The sequence below is a fragment of the Haemorhous mexicanus genome, chromosome 3, assembly GCF_027477595.1.
Source record: "Haemorhous mexicanus isolate bHaeMex1 chromosome 3, bHaeMex1.pri, whole genome shotgun sequence".
NCBI classification, from domain to species: Eukaryota; Metazoa; Chordata; class Aves; order Passeriformes; family Fringillidae; genus Haemorhous; species Haemorhous mexicanus.
The window spans coordinates 4,483,050-4,502,487 of record NC_082343.1 but is presented as its reverse complement, the minus strand read 5'-3'; the positions used below and the strand labels follow the sequence as shown (position 1 = coordinate 4,502,487).

General features: G+C 46.6%; 2 protein-coding genes across 6 annotated transcripts in view; one reads left to right on the top strand and one right to left on the bottom strand.

The window, feature by feature from the left end:
* EML6 (EMAP like 6) overlaps nucleotides 1-11,268 on the top strand; it is an 88,008-nt gene extending 76,740 nt beyond the window's left edge. Inside the window, exons 31-41 of the mRNA XM_059843444.1 lie at nucleotides 910-1,083; nucleotides 1,747-1,955; nucleotides 2,403-2,560; nucleotides 3,186-3,300; nucleotides 3,766-3,954; nucleotides 4,935-5,107; nucleotides 5,826-5,988; nucleotides 6,468-6,571; nucleotides 7,633-7,786; nucleotides 8,021-8,121; nucleotides 8,735-11,268. Coding sequence (XP_059699427.1) covers nucleotides 910-1,083; nucleotides 1,747-1,955; nucleotides 2,403-2,560; nucleotides 3,186-3,300; nucleotides 3,766-3,954; nucleotides 4,935-5,107; nucleotides 5,826-5,988; nucleotides 6,468-6,571; nucleotides 7,633-7,786; nucleotides 8,021-8,121; nucleotides 8,735-8,759 — 1,565 coding nt within the window. The 3' untranslated portion in view covers nucleotides 8,760-11,268. The remainder of the gene's footprint in view (nucleotides 1-909; nucleotides 1,084-1,746; nucleotides 1,956-2,402; nucleotides 2,561-3,185; nucleotides 3,301-3,765; nucleotides 3,955-4,934; nucleotides 5,108-5,825; nucleotides 5,989-6,467; nucleotides 6,572-7,632; nucleotides 7,787-8,020; nucleotides 8,122-8,734) is intronic.
* Nucleotides 11,269-11,276: 8 nt separating this feature from the next.
* RTN4 (reticulon 4) overlaps nucleotides 11,277-19,438 on the bottom strand; it is a 40,538-nt gene continuing 32,376 nt past the window's right edge. For all 5 annotated transcript variants that reach the window (XM_059840569.1, XM_059840565.1, XM_059840566.1 and 2 more), the window contains 4 exons: nucleotides 14,438-14,507; nucleotides 13,739-13,785; nucleotides 12,769-12,827; nucleotides 11,277-12,357 (listed from right to left, as the gene is read on the bottom strand). In XM_059840569.1, coding sequence (XP_059696552.1) covers nucleotides 12,315-12,357; nucleotides 12,769-12,827; nucleotides 13,739-13,785; nucleotides 14,438-14,507 — 219 coding nt within the window. In that variant the 3' untranslated portion in view covers nucleotides 11,277-12,314. The remainder of the gene's footprint in view (nucleotides 12,358-12,768; nucleotides 12,828-13,738; nucleotides 13,786-14,437; nucleotides 14,508-19,438) is intronic.

Sequence of the window (19,438 nt, the reverse complement as noted above, 5' to 3'; positions counted from 1 at the left end):
GAATGGTGGTGATGAGCACAGTGACAAACACAAACCCTCTGCTGCCTGTGCTGAGCACGGTCACTGCGGCTGGAATGTGGAGGGAGCACCCAAACCTGCATGTGGTGCCAGAGCTGGACAAAACACTGATTTCTGGAACATGGAAAAGGCTAAAGGCCCTTTTCCTAGGCCTCAGGAGATCAGTGCTTCTGAGTTTGATTGGGTACTTTGTATAACTAGGGATTCACTTCACTTTTGAATTTAATAATTGTTAAAACCTGCATGCCTGTAACATTTCTTTTAGATACCATTTTTAAAACTTAAAAGTACTAAATATTGTTGCAATATTTGTGTATAAAAGCCAATATACCCAAAAAAGTTCAACAATATTCCTGCTTATTTGTTTTGTTGATTTAATCCATATCCATTTCCAAGTTTTTAATTTTGTTTTCCTTCTGGTGCTGATGCTGGCACTTCAGCACGAGTCACATGACTTATTTCACCTATTGTTTTCCCTTGGTGCTTCCTCATTTGCCATTGCTCTCACAATGCAGGTGACATGACAGAATTCCCAGGTAAGGCTGATTTGTTTGTGAATTTAGCAGAGTCCTGTAGAGTTCCATGTTGCCTTTGTATCTGTGTGAACCATGGATACAAGTGAAACATCTGCAGGCAATTTCTTTTGCATGAGGCTCTTCATGAATGTTACGTTGTCCTTTTAGAACTTGTCTGACTTCATGGACTACAATGATTCCCCCCCCTGTGTTTTGCAAGCTATTTTGATTTCTCTTTGTTTCCCAGTAGTGCTAATCTTCAAACAAATCCAAAACCCCAACTATTGTCTGTTCAGGTTAAATGTTCTTGGAAAATGCCTGGTTTGCACTGAAGCTTTTCAGAATTAATTCTCTTCCAACACCTCTCTGTCCACAGGAACAACCCCCACAATTCATATATGGGATGCCATGAGCAAGCAAACCCTTTCCATGCTGCGCTGCTTCCACACCAAAGGAGTCAATTACGTGAACTTCAGTGCCACTGGCAAACTTCTGGTGTCAGTGGGAGTCGACCCAGAGCACACCATCACTGTCTGGAGGTGGCAAGAAGGTACAAACCAGGGGAAATCACGGTCCTTCAGCCTCACAGAGCTGTGCACAATGATTGGCTTTGCCTTTCCAGTCTTTGGAGTTTTGTCTCCCCACTCTATCTCAGTTAATCAGTTAAAGATGGCGAAGGGCTAAAAAATATGAACAGGAAGATAAGTTTTAAACACCTGTTGTGAGTGGAAATTAAGAAAAGAATGATGCTTAATGTAAAATTAAATGAAATTAAGGAAACTGTTCCTTTTCTTTCCTAAAACACTTCAAGTACTATGATGGAGATAAGCCTTTGGGAAGTAATTTCTAGAAAAGAATTATCTTTGGAAATTATGGAGGGGAGAGGAAAAGGGCCTCAGCTCATGAGTGTGTGTTTCTCACCAGATGATAGCCAACATTTCTGTGTTATTTCACTGACCCAGGAGACAGATTGTGCTATGAAGGCCTTAAATCTGCATTTCCTAAATCTGTGGGGTGCAATGGAATAACCAGGGACGTTGGGAGTTGCATTAAGATGTTTGATATGCTAAACAGTGTTGGGATTTGCAGCTGTCAGCATCTGGGGCACAGATCTCTAATCCAATACCAGCTCAATTTATTTGATAAAATCATATCAGAGCTTAATTCCTCAGGTGAATTCAGCTTTGTTTCCATCCTTTCCTCATTAAACCAGGGGCTAAAGTTGCCAGCAGGGGAGGACACCTGGAGAGGATCTTCGTTGTGGAGTTCCGCCCGGACTCCGACACCCAGTTTGTGTCCGTGGGGGTCAAACACATGAAGTTCTGGACCTTGGCTGGCAGCGCTTTGCTCTACAAGAAAGGAGTCATTGGTTCCATGGAAGATGCCAAAATGCAAACCATGCTCTCTGTTGCCTTTGGAGCAGTGAGTTCAAATTACCTGCTACAGGATTTTACATTACCTTTGTACTAAACCTGCAAGGGTCGGTTTTCTTTGCTGAAATCCAACCCAGTGCTTGTTAGTGAAATATGGATTTAAAACCTGTGCACCTTGAGATCCTTGCCTGAATTTCCTGAGCACACTTGGGTGAATGTCTTCTATTAAGTTCTGTGCATGCCTGGCTTTTTTTTTTTTTTTTTTTTCCTCACTTTGCTGGTTATTTCTCTGTTTAACTTAAACTTGATCTGTTATTTCCTGTATCATTTTTTCTGCTAAGGGTATTTGGTGTAACACATGCCAGTGATACCACCAGCAGTGACAATCCAGTGTGGTCATTAAGGACTTTTAAATTTAAGTTAAAGGATTTTACTTGAAGCTGAACAAAAATGCCGAGGTGTCTGTTGTGTCAGAGGTTGCTGCTGTCTGTTGCAGAATAACCTCACGTTCACTGGTGCCATAAATGGAGATGTCTATGTGTGGAAGGATCATTTCCTGGTCAGGCTGGTGGCCAAGGCTCACACAGGACCGGTGTTCACCATGTACACGACTCTGCGCGACGGGCTCATTGTTACTGGAGGGAAGGAGAGGCCGTAAGACACAGCTTCTTCCTAAAGTGCCAACTTCTGGCTCGCTTGTGTGCTTCTTGTTTTCATTATTTATCCAGCACCCCAGGGATAAATGGTCTCTGTGCTGGAGCAGTTTCACTCTCAGTTTTGCATAACCTGCCCAGGTGGCTCAGTAAGTGAAGGACTAAAGGAGGATACTTGAGGGTTGCAGTAGCATGTGTTATGCAGGTTATGCAGCAGGGAGATGCTGAACCTCTTTGGAATTGTTCCAAACACCTGGATAAACTCTTACTGCCTGAGCTCCTGCCACAAGTGGAGTTTTCTTCATTTGTTAGCTCTGTCAAACTACAGGCAGCCTCTCCCAGTGGAGATGCTGTGGGTCTTGAGATTACCACAAGAAACAGACTTGCCAAGAAACAGAGATTTGAGATACGTGACAAGAGAGCAGTTTGGTTTGTACAAATTATGGTGCCGTTTAAATGTGAAGTGTCAAAGCATTTAATTTTTTATTCTTTACTTCCCATTGCACCGTAATAGCAATATAGAGTGGAGGGTGGGTCAATGTATATTTAGTGATTTAAGCAGAAAAACACTGGTGGGATTTCCTTGTGAAAAGGAGCCACCAGGTAACACCAGGGCTCCTTTGCAGCACGAAGGAGGGGGGAGCAGTGAAGCTGTGGGACCAGGAGATGAAGCGGTGCCGAGCCTTCCAGCTGGAGACCGGGCAGCTCATCGAGTGCGTGCGCTCCGTGTGCCGGGGCAAGGTGAGGAGCGGCCGGGCGCAGCGGGAGAGGGCAGAGCTCAGCTGCTTGCCTGAACTTCTGCTGCTGCTTTAAAGTCACAAACCCCCCACTGGGAGTTACTGAGAGACCGTGAGTCTTGGGGAGGTGGAACACAGTAGAAATAACGGAGGCATTTGACGTGCTGCAGTCACTCTTGCATGTGTTTGAATTGTGCTTGAGAAAGGAGCAGTGATGCTGCAGGGGGTGGGGCCTGTCCAGCCGAGCGCTCCAGGGATGGTCTCTGTTTCATTTTGACACATTCCTGGATAACAACACCACTGAGGAATGTTGTTTTATATTTCCAATCAAGTAGCCATTACCAATTACAAGCTTAATGTGTTTATGCTTTCTCCAAGTATTTGCCAAGGAAGCTCTGGCAGTTTAAACCGTGGCAGTTCCTGTTACACTGACCACCTCTCTCCACTCCATTTCTTCGGCTACAAACAGGGGAAGATCTTAGTGGGGACAAAAGATGGAGAAATTCTTGAAGTAGGAGAAAAAAACGCTGCTTCAAACTTGTTAATTGACTGTCACATGGAAGGGGAAATCTGGGGCTTGGCAACTCACCCCTCCAAAGACATCTTTATCTCTGCAAGCAACGACGGAACAGCCAGGATCTGGGACCTGTCGGACAAAGTGAGTACCGCGAATGTGAAAGTGTGTGATTAAAAATGAGCATTTTATCCAAGCATCCATTTTTCCATCTGTGCTTTTGAGCAGCCCTGGAATGAGAGCAGGGTTTGCCTCTGTCCTGAGCAGGTTTTGGTCATGTTTGGCAGCAGCACTTCCAGAGGAATGTAGGGATTCACCAGCACACCTGCTCATGGCATGCCTCTTGTTGGGCATTGTTTATTTTGATCCAAATCTGCAGGCTGGGGGATCAAGGAAGCATTTTAATTCCACATTGCCTGTCTGGGTGACACAGACTGGCTGTCACACACACAGCCCTGCCCATCATTCTGCCTTCTTGGCAGGTTCCCTCTTCTTCAGAGCCTTCCTTTGGAACTCTGCATGTTGCCTCAGGAATTTTTCCAAGTCAAATTGACTAACACAACCATTTCTAAAAACAACAAATAAAACATTAAAAAAAAAAACCCACCAGGAAGTTTTCAGCTCATTTTGGCCAGCATAAACCTTTCCGAAAGCTTGTTACCTGAGCTAACAGGGTAATTTTTAATGAGGAAAATTAATCTATTATAAATACAACCAGCTGGGTGAAAATGCAAGAGCTTTCTAGGACATTTCCATGTATCAAATGAAATGGGAGAGCTCTGTGCCAATCAGCAGTTGTTGAAGATATCAAAGTCACCTTTGAAACAAATTAGGAAATAGATTTTTCAGCTTGTTCTGCTAAATAGTCCTTTTTCTAGTGTGAAATTCGATGTCAGTCTACAAAATAATGCAAACATGAACCCCCCCATCCAAATCACATCTCTATTTTGAAGTCTGTTTAGCGACATATGCCTGGTGGGATGTGAGTCTCGGTGTGACATTTCAGGTTTATGTTTAGAGGGAAACAGAGTGGATTTGTTTTTAATTAAGCAAGTTTTGTACTTTGTGTTTGGAAGCTCTGGGTGTGCTGGGGAGGTGTGAGCCTGTTGCGTGTGTCCCCGCAGAAGCTGGTGAACAAGGTGAGCCTGGGGCACCCCGCGCGCTGCGCCGCCTACAGCCCCGATGGAGAGATGGTGGCCATCGGCATGAGGAACGGGGAGTTCGTCCTCCTGCTGGTCAACAGCCTCAAGGTCTGGGGCAAGAAGCGGGACAGGAAGTCTGCAATTCAGGACATCAGGTAGGAGGTGCTCAAAACACACAGCCCTGCCTCAAGGGAACGGCCATGGAGTGCCAGGTGGATTTGCAGAGGTTTTGTAAGTCTGTATTTGTTGAAAGCCGTGTGAGCTGGTGAAGGGCGCTGTGGTGGGGCTTTAACTCAGTTACAGCCACCCTGCACAGCTGGAATGATGGGAATTGATTCTCCACATTGTGGTTCCTGTTGCTGACTCCCTGAGGATTGGTGTTGCTCTGCACACTGTGCTGTGGCTTTATGCAAGTGCAATATTAGCATCATTTAACCACAAACAGTATAGAATACAGTCATGGAATGGTCTGGCTTGGAAGGGACTTGAAATATCATCCAGTCCTACCCCTGCCATGGACAGGGACACCTTCCACTGTCCCAGCTTGCTCCAAGCCCCATCCAGCCTGGCCTTCGACACTTCCAGTCATGGGGCAGCCACAGCTTCTCTGGAGAACCTGTGCCTGGGCCTGACCACCCTCACAGGCAACAAGTCCTTCCCAATATTCCATCTAATTCTGTCCTTTGTCAGAGATATCCTCAGTCTTCCTCTTCTCTTAAGCATTAAGATTTCGTTTGGTTCAGTCTTGCTGTTTATAGAAGGTTTTTTGTGTTTTTCATTTAAAAAGATTACTGTCACGTTAGCCTGAGAAGCAAAAGCAAATCTTGCACCAAAACAGCCAGTGACATCCCCACTCCATGTTTTATTGCCTAGGATCAGCCCAGATAACAGGTTTTTGGCAGTGGGCTCACAAGAACATACTGTGGATTTTTATGATCTCACTCAAGGCACAACCCTAAACCGAATTGGCTACTGCAAGGACATTGCCAGTTTTGTCATTCAGATGGACTTCTCTGCAGACAGCAGGTACATCCAGGTATGTCTGGGATAGCCCCCGCTGTGCTCGGGTTCATTGGGCCACCATAACGAGGTGGAGGCTCGAGCTGTGCTAAGGGCAAAGCATCATCCCAGGTCAATGGAAGGGGGACCATGCTGAAAAAGAAATTGTGGATTATAACCATATAATTTTTCTTCCTCCCTGAGGCTGGGATCTGTGTGAGAGCTCAGTTGTTTTAATTAAATTGCTAATTTGAAGGGGTTTCCTTCAGAAATGTTTCTGATTTAGTAAAATTATGTTGATATAAAGTAAAGTATGGAAGTGAGAGAAAATCTGTCAGCTCTGCATGTGAGCATCTCCTTCCATCATCATCATGTTGTAACATTGTTATTCCTTTATATGGCATGTGGTGAATGCCAGATAATGAGGAAAAAAGAAAACCTGGTGAGACTGTTGGAAATTTTAAAGAAAATGATGTGTTTATAGCAGTTTCCAGGTTTTTCCTTTCCTACTTTCAGGTATCCACAGGTGCCTACAAGCGTCAAGTTCACGAGGTGCCACTGGGAAAGCAAATCACAGACCCTGCAGTCATAGAGAAAATCACCTGGGCCACATGGACCAGGTAACACCCAAGGAGAGGGTGGGGCCAGCACTGGGATCAGGTCACAGGTTTGGGGGCGTAAATGCTGAGATGTCCCCAGGGCCTGGCAAAGCTGCAAGCACCCCCGGGCTCTGCTTCCCCAAAGCTCCATGTGACACCCTTGGGGTTTTACACACAGCTCTGGCTGTGTGGTGTCTGTAGTAATTAGTGCTGGTAATTACTCTGGGGGCTGTCACAGAGCCACAGTGGCTCAGTGCCACTCATCCCAGGCCCCTCACACGGCTCTGGGCCACTCCAGGCAGCCTTGTCCCACATCAGTAAACACCAGCAGCATGGAAGGCCTGGAAACGTGCACTTGCACTGATTGTGTGAAGGAGTTCTGAGGGTCATTAAAATGTATTTCCTGATGTGGATGAACACAGCAATGTGCCCCCAGCATTGCAGAACTGTGGCTGTTCTTGCTCTTCCTGCGAGAAGTGGGACAGGCCCAAGGCAGAGCTGGCACTGGGTGACAACCAAGCAGGGCTGGGAGAAGGTAAATGAGAATCCTCCTACTCTGAAGCTCTGCTGGCATAAATATCTGCCCCAAATTCCCCATTTCAGAGGACTCCTGACAGCTGGTGGGAGGGGGCAGATGCCTCTGGCAGTGACTCTGGAGGTAAATGATTACATTGAGCTGAGGCCAGGGTAGAATACCTGTTTCTGAGAACAAGTGGACATAGAGACCATCATTCCCTCATTCAGGAACTCATGGCTAAGGGAACAGTGCAGTCAGGAATCCTGGGGCAAGGCTCATAGAGACCAAGAGCTGTACAAGGTGCTGGTGTAGTGATGCCAGTGGTTTCATGGGAAATAAACCTAAGGATTAATGGATAGAGATTGCTTAAGAATCACATAAAAATGCTGTATTAGTGTGGTGGTCTCCATGATGAGCTCAGGGCAAACATTTAGAAGGGACAATTTTATTTTAAATGCAGCAATTTTTTGTTACTGACCTGTGTTGGCTCAGTCCCCTGTGGAAGAGCAGCAGCAAGTTAAGTCTTACGGTGTAATGCATTTTATTTACCTTGATTTTGGCACAGCATTCTTGGAGATGAAGTCATTGGGATCTGGCCACGAAATGCAGATAAAGCTGATGTCAACTGCGCCTGTGTGACCCACGCTGGCCTGAACATAGTGACAGGAGATGACTTTGGGCTGGTCAAGCTGTTTGACTTCCCATGCACAGAGAAATTTGTAAGTGCCTGTTTTATTTTCACCTGAGCAGCTTTTGCTTTTCCCCGACCCCTCAGCAGTCGGTGTTGCAGCACCCAACCAGCATGATCCGTTCTCAGGAAGCTTTTACAGCACCCAAACAGCACGGTCCATCCACGGGCAACTCCCAGGGAGTGAAATGGCCTTGGGGTTAGGATGGCTGTGGGCACAGAGCTTTGCCTGGTGCCAGCCCTGAGCTGCTGTCCTGTCCCACAGGCCAAACACAAGCGGTACTTTGGGCACTCGGCGCACGTCACCAACATCCGCTTCTCGCACGACGACAGGTTCGTGGTGAGCACCGGAGGGGACGACTGCAGGTAACGGGCTGGGACTGGGGCACTCACACACACAGGGACACAGAGAGCCAGGCACACACACACACAGAGAAAGGGACACTGCCACACAGGTGTGCACACACGGAGACACTGCACAGCCACACTAACGCGACCCACACAGACACATCCCACACACAAATGCACTGCACACACACAGGGCACAAACACAGCAGGCATGGATACGCACAGAGACACAGCCACACAGTGCACAGACACTGCCCACAGAGCAAAGACAGGCACGCAGCACACACACAAACACAGCCACACAGTGCACAGACACTGCCCACAGAGCAAAGACAGGCACGCAGCACACACACAAACACAGCCACACAGTGTACACACACATTCACACACAGTCACACAAACTGTGCACACAGTGCACGTACAACACATAGTGCTCACATTGCAGACTGCAGCTGTGCACATATACAGCACACACACACTGCATCTATGCAGACAGAGCAACTGTGCACAGAGTGTATTTCACACACACACACACAGTCTGTACTTCACACACCCATTGTGTCTATTTTCTGCTCCTGTCCCGTTGGGCTGTGCCCAAGGCCAATCCCTGCTCTCCCTCCTGTCTCCCCAGTGTGTTCGTGTGGCGCTGCCTCTGAGGAGCCTCTGGCTGCTGCTGTCCTGCCCCAGTGAGGGCTGCGCGGGCTGGGACAGCCAGGAATGCCCCTCTGGCTGCAGGAATCCCAGCCCTGCTGCAGGCTGACATTTCCAGATCACTCATCCCAACTTACCAAAAGGGAAGGGGAGCTGGCCTTGGAAAGCCCAACGCCCTTGCAAAGGAAGCCAAGGTTTGAAGGGTAACCTGGGGATCCCAAAGGGATGAACAGTTCACTCACAAAGCTGCTTTTGCCTAATACTGTGTTGTTCAAACCATGTCTGAAAAGGGAGAAAATGTTGACAAAATGCTGGGCCCTTTAATTTCCAAATTTGTGGCTTGAACAAAGTTCAAAAAGTGGGTGGGTTTTAACCACACCTGCTTAAAACTCCCAATTTGGTGCACTCAGTAAAGCTGGGAGCATTTAATGAGCAGGCTGGGGAGGTAGGAGGTAACCCTTGAGCTTTCATTAATTGAAGGAGCAAAGTATCCCTTTTTTTTAAGTCCATTTTATTTTTAAATATATATATTTGGCAGAATTTTCTATCCATGAAGTGCCTTGGAATAATTTTCTAGTAGTTTGGGCTGCAGCCTTGCCTCCCCCACCCGCTTTCCACACACGGTGCTATGACTCTCACCCAGAGGAGGGCTAAACCATTCTCACCTTTTCCAGCTGGGTACTTACATGATCCCTGTTTTCTGCTTTGGTTTTTTAATACCTTCACAAGTGAATTCCCCCCTGTTTCCATGCTGTCAGAAGGCCAAAGTGAGGCATTCCAGCTCCTGGGCAGCTGCTCCTGCAGCCAGCAGTGCAAGCTCAACTCCAGGAATGAGTGAGAGGAGAGGGTTTGGACAGACTTGGTTCAAGACATTTTAACACCAAGATTGAGGGAGTCATTCCCCAAGTGTTCCTGCATGCTCCCCCTTTCTGGGAAAATGTGCTTTACACTCCTACAGGCAGTGGCCAGCCAGAATCTTGGCCTGGTGGGAAAGCCTCCATCAATCCCTATTTCCTGTTCTGGAGGAGGGTCCTGAGCCTCCAAAGGAATCCCTGGAATGTCCCTGTAGCAGGGCTATGTGTGCCCTCCAGCCAGTCCATGCTGCTTGTAAGTAAAACATAAATCCTCTGGTACCAGGAAATGCAGCTTTTTTTGGGGGGAAAAAGCTCATCGTGGCTGACTCTGGGCTCTTCTCCCTCTCCCTGCTTCTCCCTCACCCCACAGAGCCCCTTGTCCTGGCCTGGGGGACAGCTGAGATCAAAGGGGAGCTGCCTCCGTGGAAAAGTGGAACCAGGGACAGATATTCCCAAGAGGCAACTCAAAAGCCTTCACTATTTGTTAGAACATGTTGTCAAAACCAAAAACTCAAGGGACAGTGGAACTGGAGAAAGTTTAAAAAGGAATAGCAAATGTGGGCAATGTCAAAACACATATTTAAGATATTGAAGATTCTGGGCATGGCACAACATCCATATTTTGAAATTACCTTTCTTAATTAAAAGAAATAAAGGCTAAAATAAAACATTTAGACTTACATTTAGTCTCTGAAAAGCAATAGTGCTTTAGTCCCAGTTCAGGACAATAGGATTTTGAACTCTGGAACCTTCCTGCCAGTCCATTTCTGCTGCCCACTGCACAGAAAAGTAGCAAAAACATCCCATTAAAGGAGTGGATTCCTGTCTGTTTAACACACAAAGTGCTTCAGCAACCTCAAAGAATCACTTTTTTTTTTTTTTTTACAATTGAATTTATTAATGCCTTATATGACTATACAGCAGAGCAGTTTGTCAGATACACAGTACAAGTCCCTATGCAGTCTTTTTTTCAAAGAAACCTTCGGGATCAAATCCTGTTCTGTCAGGTGGTGCCAGCAGTGAGCACCTCTGCCTGTGTTGTAACTACTCATGTTTGCCTTCCTTCCACGTTGATTGTATCCCAAATAAAACCAGTTGTGTGGCAGAATGAATTAATCAACAGTGATGTGAGAAATATCTTCAAGCAATAGTGTCTGTCAGGAAAACACTTACCTACGGTTTGTATGTTTCTATGGTCTGGCTTCCTGTATAAAATGCTCAGAAGTAATGCTGTATTTTACTGTAAAATGAAATATTAATGCATGAATTTCTATTTTTCAATGGCCAAGATGCCAGTCAGTTAAAATCTGCATCTCAAATAAATTTGTACACAAGTTTTCAAATGTCCAGCTCTTAAATCAGAATCAACAGTTCGACCTGGAAAGATTATTGGGACTTATTTCCTTCAAACTTGAAAATGGCATCAACCATTCCTGTCTCAAAACTCCAAGAACCCAACGCCCTTCCAGAGCTCCCTGGGACACTGGAGGTGGCCCTGAGCAGCTCCTTCAGGCTGCAGAGGAAGAAAAGGGACCGTGACAAACCCACCCTGCACCGTGCTCTACTGGGACACTACTGCCACCACCATGGACAATGGAAATTTATCACAATGAACTTCAAATAAACACAAATATATTAAACTTGCCTCAAGAAAGCCAAATACTGGTATCAGTTTATGTCTATAAGCTTTATTGATACTTGGGGTTTTGGGGTTGGTGGTTTTTTTTTTCCTTTTTTGTTGGGATTTTTTTTACATTTCACAATGCATTCCACAGACTTAGTTCAGTACAGCTCAAACTGCAAGTGTATAAATTTTCACTTATCATTTCTTGCATAACAGGACAGGGCTTTAAGTTTCCAAACAACATTTGCAGCATTAGATACTCGGTCCACAGATTATCAGAGTCTGAAAGCTGGAGAATTATTTGCTCAAGATCAACTACTGTACGTTTGTGCAACAAAGTGTATGCTGTAAGTTTCTTTTACTCTGTGTGGAGGTTCTTTGTTCATTTCTCTTTTGTTGTTTCCAACAGATGCCAGTGTTTACAGAGACTTTTTAGTTTCTCAAGCTTGTGTGCTCTGGAGCTCGTCCAGGCCTCAGTCAGTTCTCTGAAGTACAAAGCACTGTGGAGCAGCTGAAAGATCTAAGCTTTGTGAAACACATATATATATATATATATATATATTGGCAATTGATAAAACAAAATCACAATACAGCTATACTCATACCAAAAAGGCAAGATTTTTCAAAACTTGCTAAACTGGTATATTCTTCTAAAACATCTCAGTTTAGAAAATCTGCATCAATCTACACAGACCATACACAGTGCACAAACTGGGAAGTGTTCTCCTCTGCCCCACCTGCTCTACACTCCGGCACGCAGCAGGAACTACCTCTGATGAAGCAAATGTACAGCTGTCTCAGTCGTTTGTATTAGCCAGTGCTGCACACAGGATAAGGAAAGATGATTAGTTTTAGATCCATACATAGCAGCTTACAATACTTAAAGATGATGAAACACATGGCAGTCAAAACAGTTATTTTTCCTCAAACACTGCGTTGCTAAAAAATAAAGATCTGTGAAATTGCACTGCAATGTCAAGGGGTTTGCTATTCCCTGACCCTCCCCATGTAAATCCAATGAGTATTTTTCCCCCTTAAAAGATGAACTTTCTTTCCTATTGATAAGTTGCTTCAGGTTTTTTTTATTCAGTTTTGCGCTTCAACCCAGGGATCTTTGCTTGGATCCTGCAAGAGGAAAAAGAAAATAGACAAAGGTAAGTTTGAGTAACAAAAAAGGAAAGGTTAAACAGAATCTTACAAACAGCAACATGTGAAAAGAGCCCTCACAACACAGCTTTGTACTCAGCGCCCAATGACACTGCTGAACTTCTCATTCCCCCCTCAACTGCACCTGCTCAGGGGCTCAGGTATCACTAATGGGCTCACATACACAGATTTCTATTAGAAATAATAGAGGCTCATTTCAATACAGCAACAGCAATAAAGGAGCTCATTTCCTAACTAGTCCAGAGTTTGAGACCTTTTCCCTCCTTGGCCTGGCACATGGAAGAACACATTGCCCCTAGACAGGAGTGCCACATGTGCCAGGAACTGTTATTGGTACAAAGGAAAGTAAATAAACCCAAACCAACTCACTTTGCCATGGCATCTTTGACATTCTTGTTCACAAGTCCCAGGTAATGGTCGATTTGGGCCTGGAATTGAAGCAGAAAGAAGTTACAGCCCAGCTCCTCCTCTGCAGCCTGGCTGAGTCCCACAGAACTCTGTGGGTGCAGGGCTGGGCCCCTCTGGGCCCCACAGAACAGCAAAGCTGCTTAGCTGGGCCAGGCTGGGTAACCAGCTTAGGCTGCAGCCCGGCCAGAGGATTGAGCAGCTCGGGTTAAGCCCCACACACTGTCCATGCTCCTGCCTTGGGGCTCCAGGGCCCCCTTTCCCTGTGGAGGAGGAGCCTGGACAGGACCCCATGAGGCTCTGCCATCTGCTCCTGCCTCCCCCAGTCCCAGCCCGGCCCCCAGGGCTGCCTTGTTGTTGAAAGGGGAGACGAAGGGCTAAGCCAGAGCTGGCTCCCCCCTCCTGTGCAGTGACCTGCCCAAGACAGCCCTGGCCATAATTTAATCAGAAGTATTTTACTTTGGCTCCTTCCTCCCTACTCCTTTTACATGGGAGTCTCTCCCCAAGAGCAGCCCTGGACTGGGCCAAGCAGCTCCCACCTCCTGTTTTTGCCAGGGCTACAAATTCCACAGAGCTTTGGGAAACCAATCCTGAATATCAACTCCAAAAGGTACGGCAGGATTAACACACCATGCCCACTGCTGCTCCAGTCCTGACCAAAGCTGGACCAGCAGAAAAGGCCTCCAAGTTCATCAGGCCTTTTCCAGAACTGTTTGCTGGGGAAACCTCTTCTTCCACCAAGATGGAAAAGGGAAAGCATGCACAGTCTGAACTTCAAACTAAACTAGTGTTCCCTGGCCCTGGTTCCTGGGTAAAGGCCTAGTTTAAAGGCTTTAAATATTTCAGAAGACTGAGATGAATTTTAATTATTTGTTTCTGGTTTTGCTTCAAGCTGATTTTATGAAACATTTAATGAATTATATTAAACACTCACCTGATGTCTCTCATAAATAACAGGAACGCTGAAGAGCGAAATCAAAGCTGGAAAAGAGCACATCAAATGCATAAATATTGACAACAGGGATGGTGTTCAGGCAGAACAAAGACTGGTTTCCACACCTTGATATGTCTTGCAAAAAGATACAAGAAAAATAAATAATTAAGCCCCATGCACCAATTGTTGGCCAGAAAATTCAATAATCCCTACTAAGGAGAGCCTGAGCTGTTCTCCAGGTCTCACCAGCAGTACAGTTACATCTGGTCACAGGTCACTTTTTCATTGTGGGTCATGCAAATTCTTCCCAAAGGCTGCTCAGGCATCTTTTGGTTCTGACACCTGAAAGCCAGCCTACACTGGGATATAAGGAATTAAATCCTGCAGTGGGACACGGCCACAGCTGATCCTGCACCTCCTCCTAAGTCCCAGCACAGCAATGACATTCAGGGCAGGCTAAGCCTGACAGGGACACACACAACAAACCTGCCTATAAACCATGTAATGTCTGGAAATCAGCAATCTCAAGGAATTCAACGACACAACTCAAAATTACCTGTTCTGTTGTATTAGCCAAAAAAAAGGAACTTAGAAGTGCAACATCTTAAGGCTACAGGATCAGCCTCCCAGTGACCAGACCCCACAGCCTTCCCAAGGTTATTTGGTGTGCCAGGTGTGTAACACAAGCCAAACACTTACCCAGGATCAGTAATGTCAGACCATTGAACAAGGCACCAACGTAAGTGAAAACCCACATCAACACTGCGAACTGCAAGGGAAAAAGAGCCCGTCAGCACCCACTCTGTGCCCAGGACATCCCATTTGCTGGAAGCACAAACACCCATCCAAACAGCCCCAGAGTGCACTCCAGCCCTGCACAGCTCCTGTAACCAGAGCTGGCTGATGAGAGGGCTGAAGGGTTCAGTAATGGGATATGGGGCCTCCTGTGCCCAGGTCACGGGGCTGAACTCAGCCCGAGTCAGCAGCGCCCAAACGCTGCCCTGCGCCTGCTCAGGGCACTGCCACCTCCACGGTGAGGAACGATGGGCAAACACACAGCTCCTACCTCCCATCCTCCAGAGAGGGGACAGGCCAGCCTAAGAGAGGCCAAAGGGCTAGTGCACGACAGAGCCAGAGAGAAAGGAGGTCACAGCTGTGTGTGGTGGCCCTGCTGCCACCTGAGTGCCCACCCACCCACCTCTGACCAGACCAGGCAGAGGCTCTGACACATCAGGAAAAGCCTGACTAGAAGGTAACGGGGTAGGGAGGGCTTGATTTACCTTTTCTCCTTCAAAAAGCCCAAAGACACTTTAGACGTTAAAAAATTTAGGAACAAGAGCAGTGAAAAGTGCTCTAACATGGAAGCTGGCTCCAGGTCAGAGCCAAGCTCAGAAGGAAAGACAGCCCTAAAGCCCCACACTGCCACCACTGCTGGCTCCCTGTCTCAGCCCCATTTTCCCTCCCTGCTGACAGCATTTGTCCAGCTCCCAGTGGGACACAGGCTCAGCTTCCCAGCTCCACACAAAGGTCTGCCCACACTCAGTGCCAGGTGGAGTGTCCCAGGCACACCTCTGACCTATAGCAGTGCGAGGGGACCCAGGGCTGCCAGCTCTATTTCAGGGTAGGATTCCTCCCGAGGAAAATCAGCCGCTTTCTTCTAGAGTTGCAGGACTGCTGAGGAGCTGAGCAGCAGCCAGGAGCAGCAGCTTTCCCAGTGTTTGTTCCTTGCTCTGCACAGAGCAGAGACCCCCTGTCCTGGTCAGCTCAGCACATGGGTCTGTTTTCCAGCAGAACCTGGGGCAGACACCATGAGAAGGCTGGCACTGGCACCAGGGAGGGCAGACCTGGGCACAGCGAACAACCCAAGATGGAAACACTCCCATCAGCAGGAGCTACACCCAAGGAAAGGATGGGCACAAGGTGCTGCCAAGGAAAACAAGGCATGGTTGCAGGAGTGTGGGTGTGGCCAGGACCCTGGTAACTGGCCTGCAGCCAAGCTACTCTGAACTTACCTATCCCAACAGCCAATTTTAGCTTATCAAAAGATGTAAAATATCCAAACCAAACAAAATCAACAGCCAGCCACAAGATAAGGGCATTGATAGTCAATACAAGTTTAATTCCATGAACCCTGCAACAAAATCAAGCTGACTTCAAGAGCTTCACTCAAAACTGATCCTGTCCAAAATTCAGGTGCATTAACTGCAAGTGATGCAGTTCTTTATCTGTCAGCACTTCGGAGATGTGACACAGCAGCACCAGGGAGGAGCACAAAGTTAATCCTCAGAGAGGCTGTACCATTCCTAGCAGCTGAGGGATTCTGGAAGGTTTCTCAAGGAAAATAAAGCAGATTTGCTGAACTTCCTGGCCCAGTTCTACCCTGCAATGCCAGGGTGAGCCTGGAGCTGATCTGTCTCTGGAGCTGACCAGGCATTTTACTGGAGCAAACACTTCCATCCTGGAGAGGCCGGCATGTGCAGCACATCCACCAGAGAGGGAAGGAAGGCACCAGCTTGCACTGACTGGGCAAAGAGCCCCCGAGAGTGTGATCTTTCACACAAGTGGTTCTCCTGCATCCCAACAGCTACCCACGACCTGCTGCCATGGATATCTGACTATATACCTGACTATCCATGTCCTGACCATGGACACAATCCCTGAAGCTCAGCACCACCCAGGAACACTGCTGATGACTCTGCCCAGGGCAGAAACTGAGTTTCGTAAGCACAGGGGTAACAAGACACAAATCAATCCCAAAGTCCAACAATTATCAGAACTATCAATTATTTGTTTTAGTGAACAGTGAATTTATGGTTCAAGAAAGAGCAAAATCCAGGAGTTCACATTTGACTACACAAGCTTCTCTCCACCCAAGGTCTGTTCAGAGCAGCATCGGGGCAGAACCATGAACTGCTGCATGTGCAGGTTTTAACCCCTACACTTTTAGTACTGGATGGGAGAGGGACTCTGATCCCACAAGTCCTCTCTCTGCACTCCTTTGACACTTCAAGCAGCTCTCCCAGGATTATCCATCCTGGAGTCCACCTCAACCCCACATTTACTTTCTGGTCTCTATTTTCTTTTTCTTATAAACTATGCAAACCCAGAGACCCCCACAGACACAACAAAGCTTACCCAAAACACACCTAAGAGACCTCTACAAACACAAAAAACCTTCCCTGAAACACCTCTAAATAAAGCTCTAAGACAAGAAAAAGAAATCAGAAGGCAGCCCAGGATCCACCTCCAGAGCTGATTCTGCCCCTCCCACATGCTTGGGATGAGGGGAAGCTCAGGAGCCGAGCTTGGTCCTTCCACAGACCCGCACACCAGTGAAAGGCCTGGGGGGCTGATGGACTGAACCCAGTTTTGCCAGCCAAAATGGGCACATCCAGAAGTGCCCCATGCCCCTTCTTTGCTACAGAACACTGAGAATACAGAGCTCTGCTCCTCAAAGCCTCAGGTGAGCAAGAGCAGCAGTGCCCAGTACCAGCACAGCCTTTACCAGGACAAAATGCAGCTTCTCCCGGGGCTCTGGCAAGGGCCCCTCTGGAGTTACTCCTCAAGAGCTGTGAGAAATTTCTCCTTGTGCTGCATAAATATTTAGAGTCCATTTTTAAGACTTCCCTGACTGAAGCATTATTTAATAAAGAAGGAAAAAAATCTTAACAAGACAGATTTTACAGTCAGAACTATTACACACAATGAATTGACCTGCAGACATTTTCTACATTAGAGCTCTATAACTTGAACTATACATAAACATGTGGTTTCCTAGAGTGAAGATGTTTAAACTACACAAGCCAAGATATTTTTATTTTTTAAACCAGGGCCATTATATTACATAAGACCCTGGAATCCCAATGTTCTCCTCGAGCACAAACTCTTCAAAATCAGTAACGTGTGCTTGTGAACTGTCCTGACATTCACTGGTTTCTGATAAAGGGTTGTTTCCAGCTACCATAAATTAGACTAATTAACCTACATAAAGCATTTTAAATGTCAGAAGGGGAGAGGGGAAATGAATTAGTTCAGCTGAATAAACACATCTTTCCTATGGACTGTAGTATTTTAAGTGATTTAGAGTGCCTTGAAGACATTCTGGCTGGAATTAATTCTGCTTCTAACATAATTCCTCCAGAAGGCCTTGTTTTAGACCAGTGCTCACTGCTGTTCACAGCAGCAGCTGGCTTCTCACTGCTTCCTTCTCCTTTACTGCAAGGGGTTGGGATCCCTACACAAATGGTGTGAGGTCTCCTAACTCAGACCAAGGCATGAATCACAAAGGGCTTGATCAGAAACACAACTGACCCCGTGATTCGGAGTTTTTCTGTGCTGTTGATAATCAGATCCAAACAGGACTTTGGCAGCAGCACTATTGATCATGTCTCAAAAACCAGAAAAGGTCGTGCAGAAAGCTGGTTGTGCAGAAAAGAATGCACAGCCAGCTCCTCAAAAGCCTTTTCCTGCAAAGCCCTTCAGGAGCTGGGAGATTACTGCACAACCCCAGGCCAGTACTCCACCTCCTCTCTCCCTCCTGAGAAAAGAAATCTGTCCCAGGAGCAGCAGAGCCCCCTTACACCTCCTCTTGCTTCCAGAGGGAACTGCCTCCTGCAGGAGCCTTGCAGGGCATCAGGTGCAGCTTTTCTGGCACAAACTGTGTTTAACTTAAGAGCACAATGAGAAACTGGATCTGCAAACTCTGGGTAAGACTCCGAGATCTGCCTGCAGGTTTCTATTGCACAGTTACAACAAAGGCTTGGACAGCCTGCCTGGTTTTCCCCAGTTTCACAAGGAACCCCTCCCCCAACTCCACAACAACTCATAGGACTTTACAAAGCCCTAAGTAAGGGGATTTACTGCAGGATAAATGCAAGTTTTTTCAAGAAGATTAAGCAAACTGAAAAAGAAGTGGACAACACACTGCACTAGGTAAAGGAAACACCAGTTTCAAAAACAAAGAAAGGCAATTCGAGCTTGAAAGGAGAGAATACAATTCTCCCAGAACAAAACTGAAGGGTTTTCAGCCAATTCTTTTATTTTGGAGGGTTTATTTGCTGTGTTTTGTTGAGGGTATTTTTTTGGGGGGGTTTGGTTTTTTTGATTTTTTTTTTTGGTTACATTTTGTTTTTTTTATTTATTATTCTTCACAGTCAGTTGTGCTCTGCCACTCTCAGTAAATCCCATTAAACTCTACATGGATGGACTCTAGCTGTTACACAGCACTGCTCACACTGGGCAGAGTAATTTGCAATCCCCATTTCAGTAATTCCCATCACTAAAAACAGCAGCTTTCACTCCCAAATCCAGGGGCTGGAACAAGTGTCCACCTTCCCAGTACCCCAAGGGCATCACTCAGTCCTCATCATTCCAGCAGAAAGTGGAAAAAAACCTCCTGTTTAAAGACAGGAAGCTGTGCATTAAACACAAACAGAAAGCCAGCTCCAAAGCAGGCTGGGACAATCTAGGCCAGAGCCAAGTTTTCCAGAGGGACACACACTATCAGTGACACACCCCCATTGCCCAGACTGGAGCATGACTTGTTTCTTTAGAAGATTCCTGCTGTGAGAGGCACCAGCAAGGAGTTAGAACAGGGAGCTTCAGGCAGCCACAGCTCATTTCTGCTTTCCATGTAGATCAAGTTATCCTTTACAGCTGCCCCACCACGGCAGGCAGCACTCGACATCCAGCCCTGTGCCA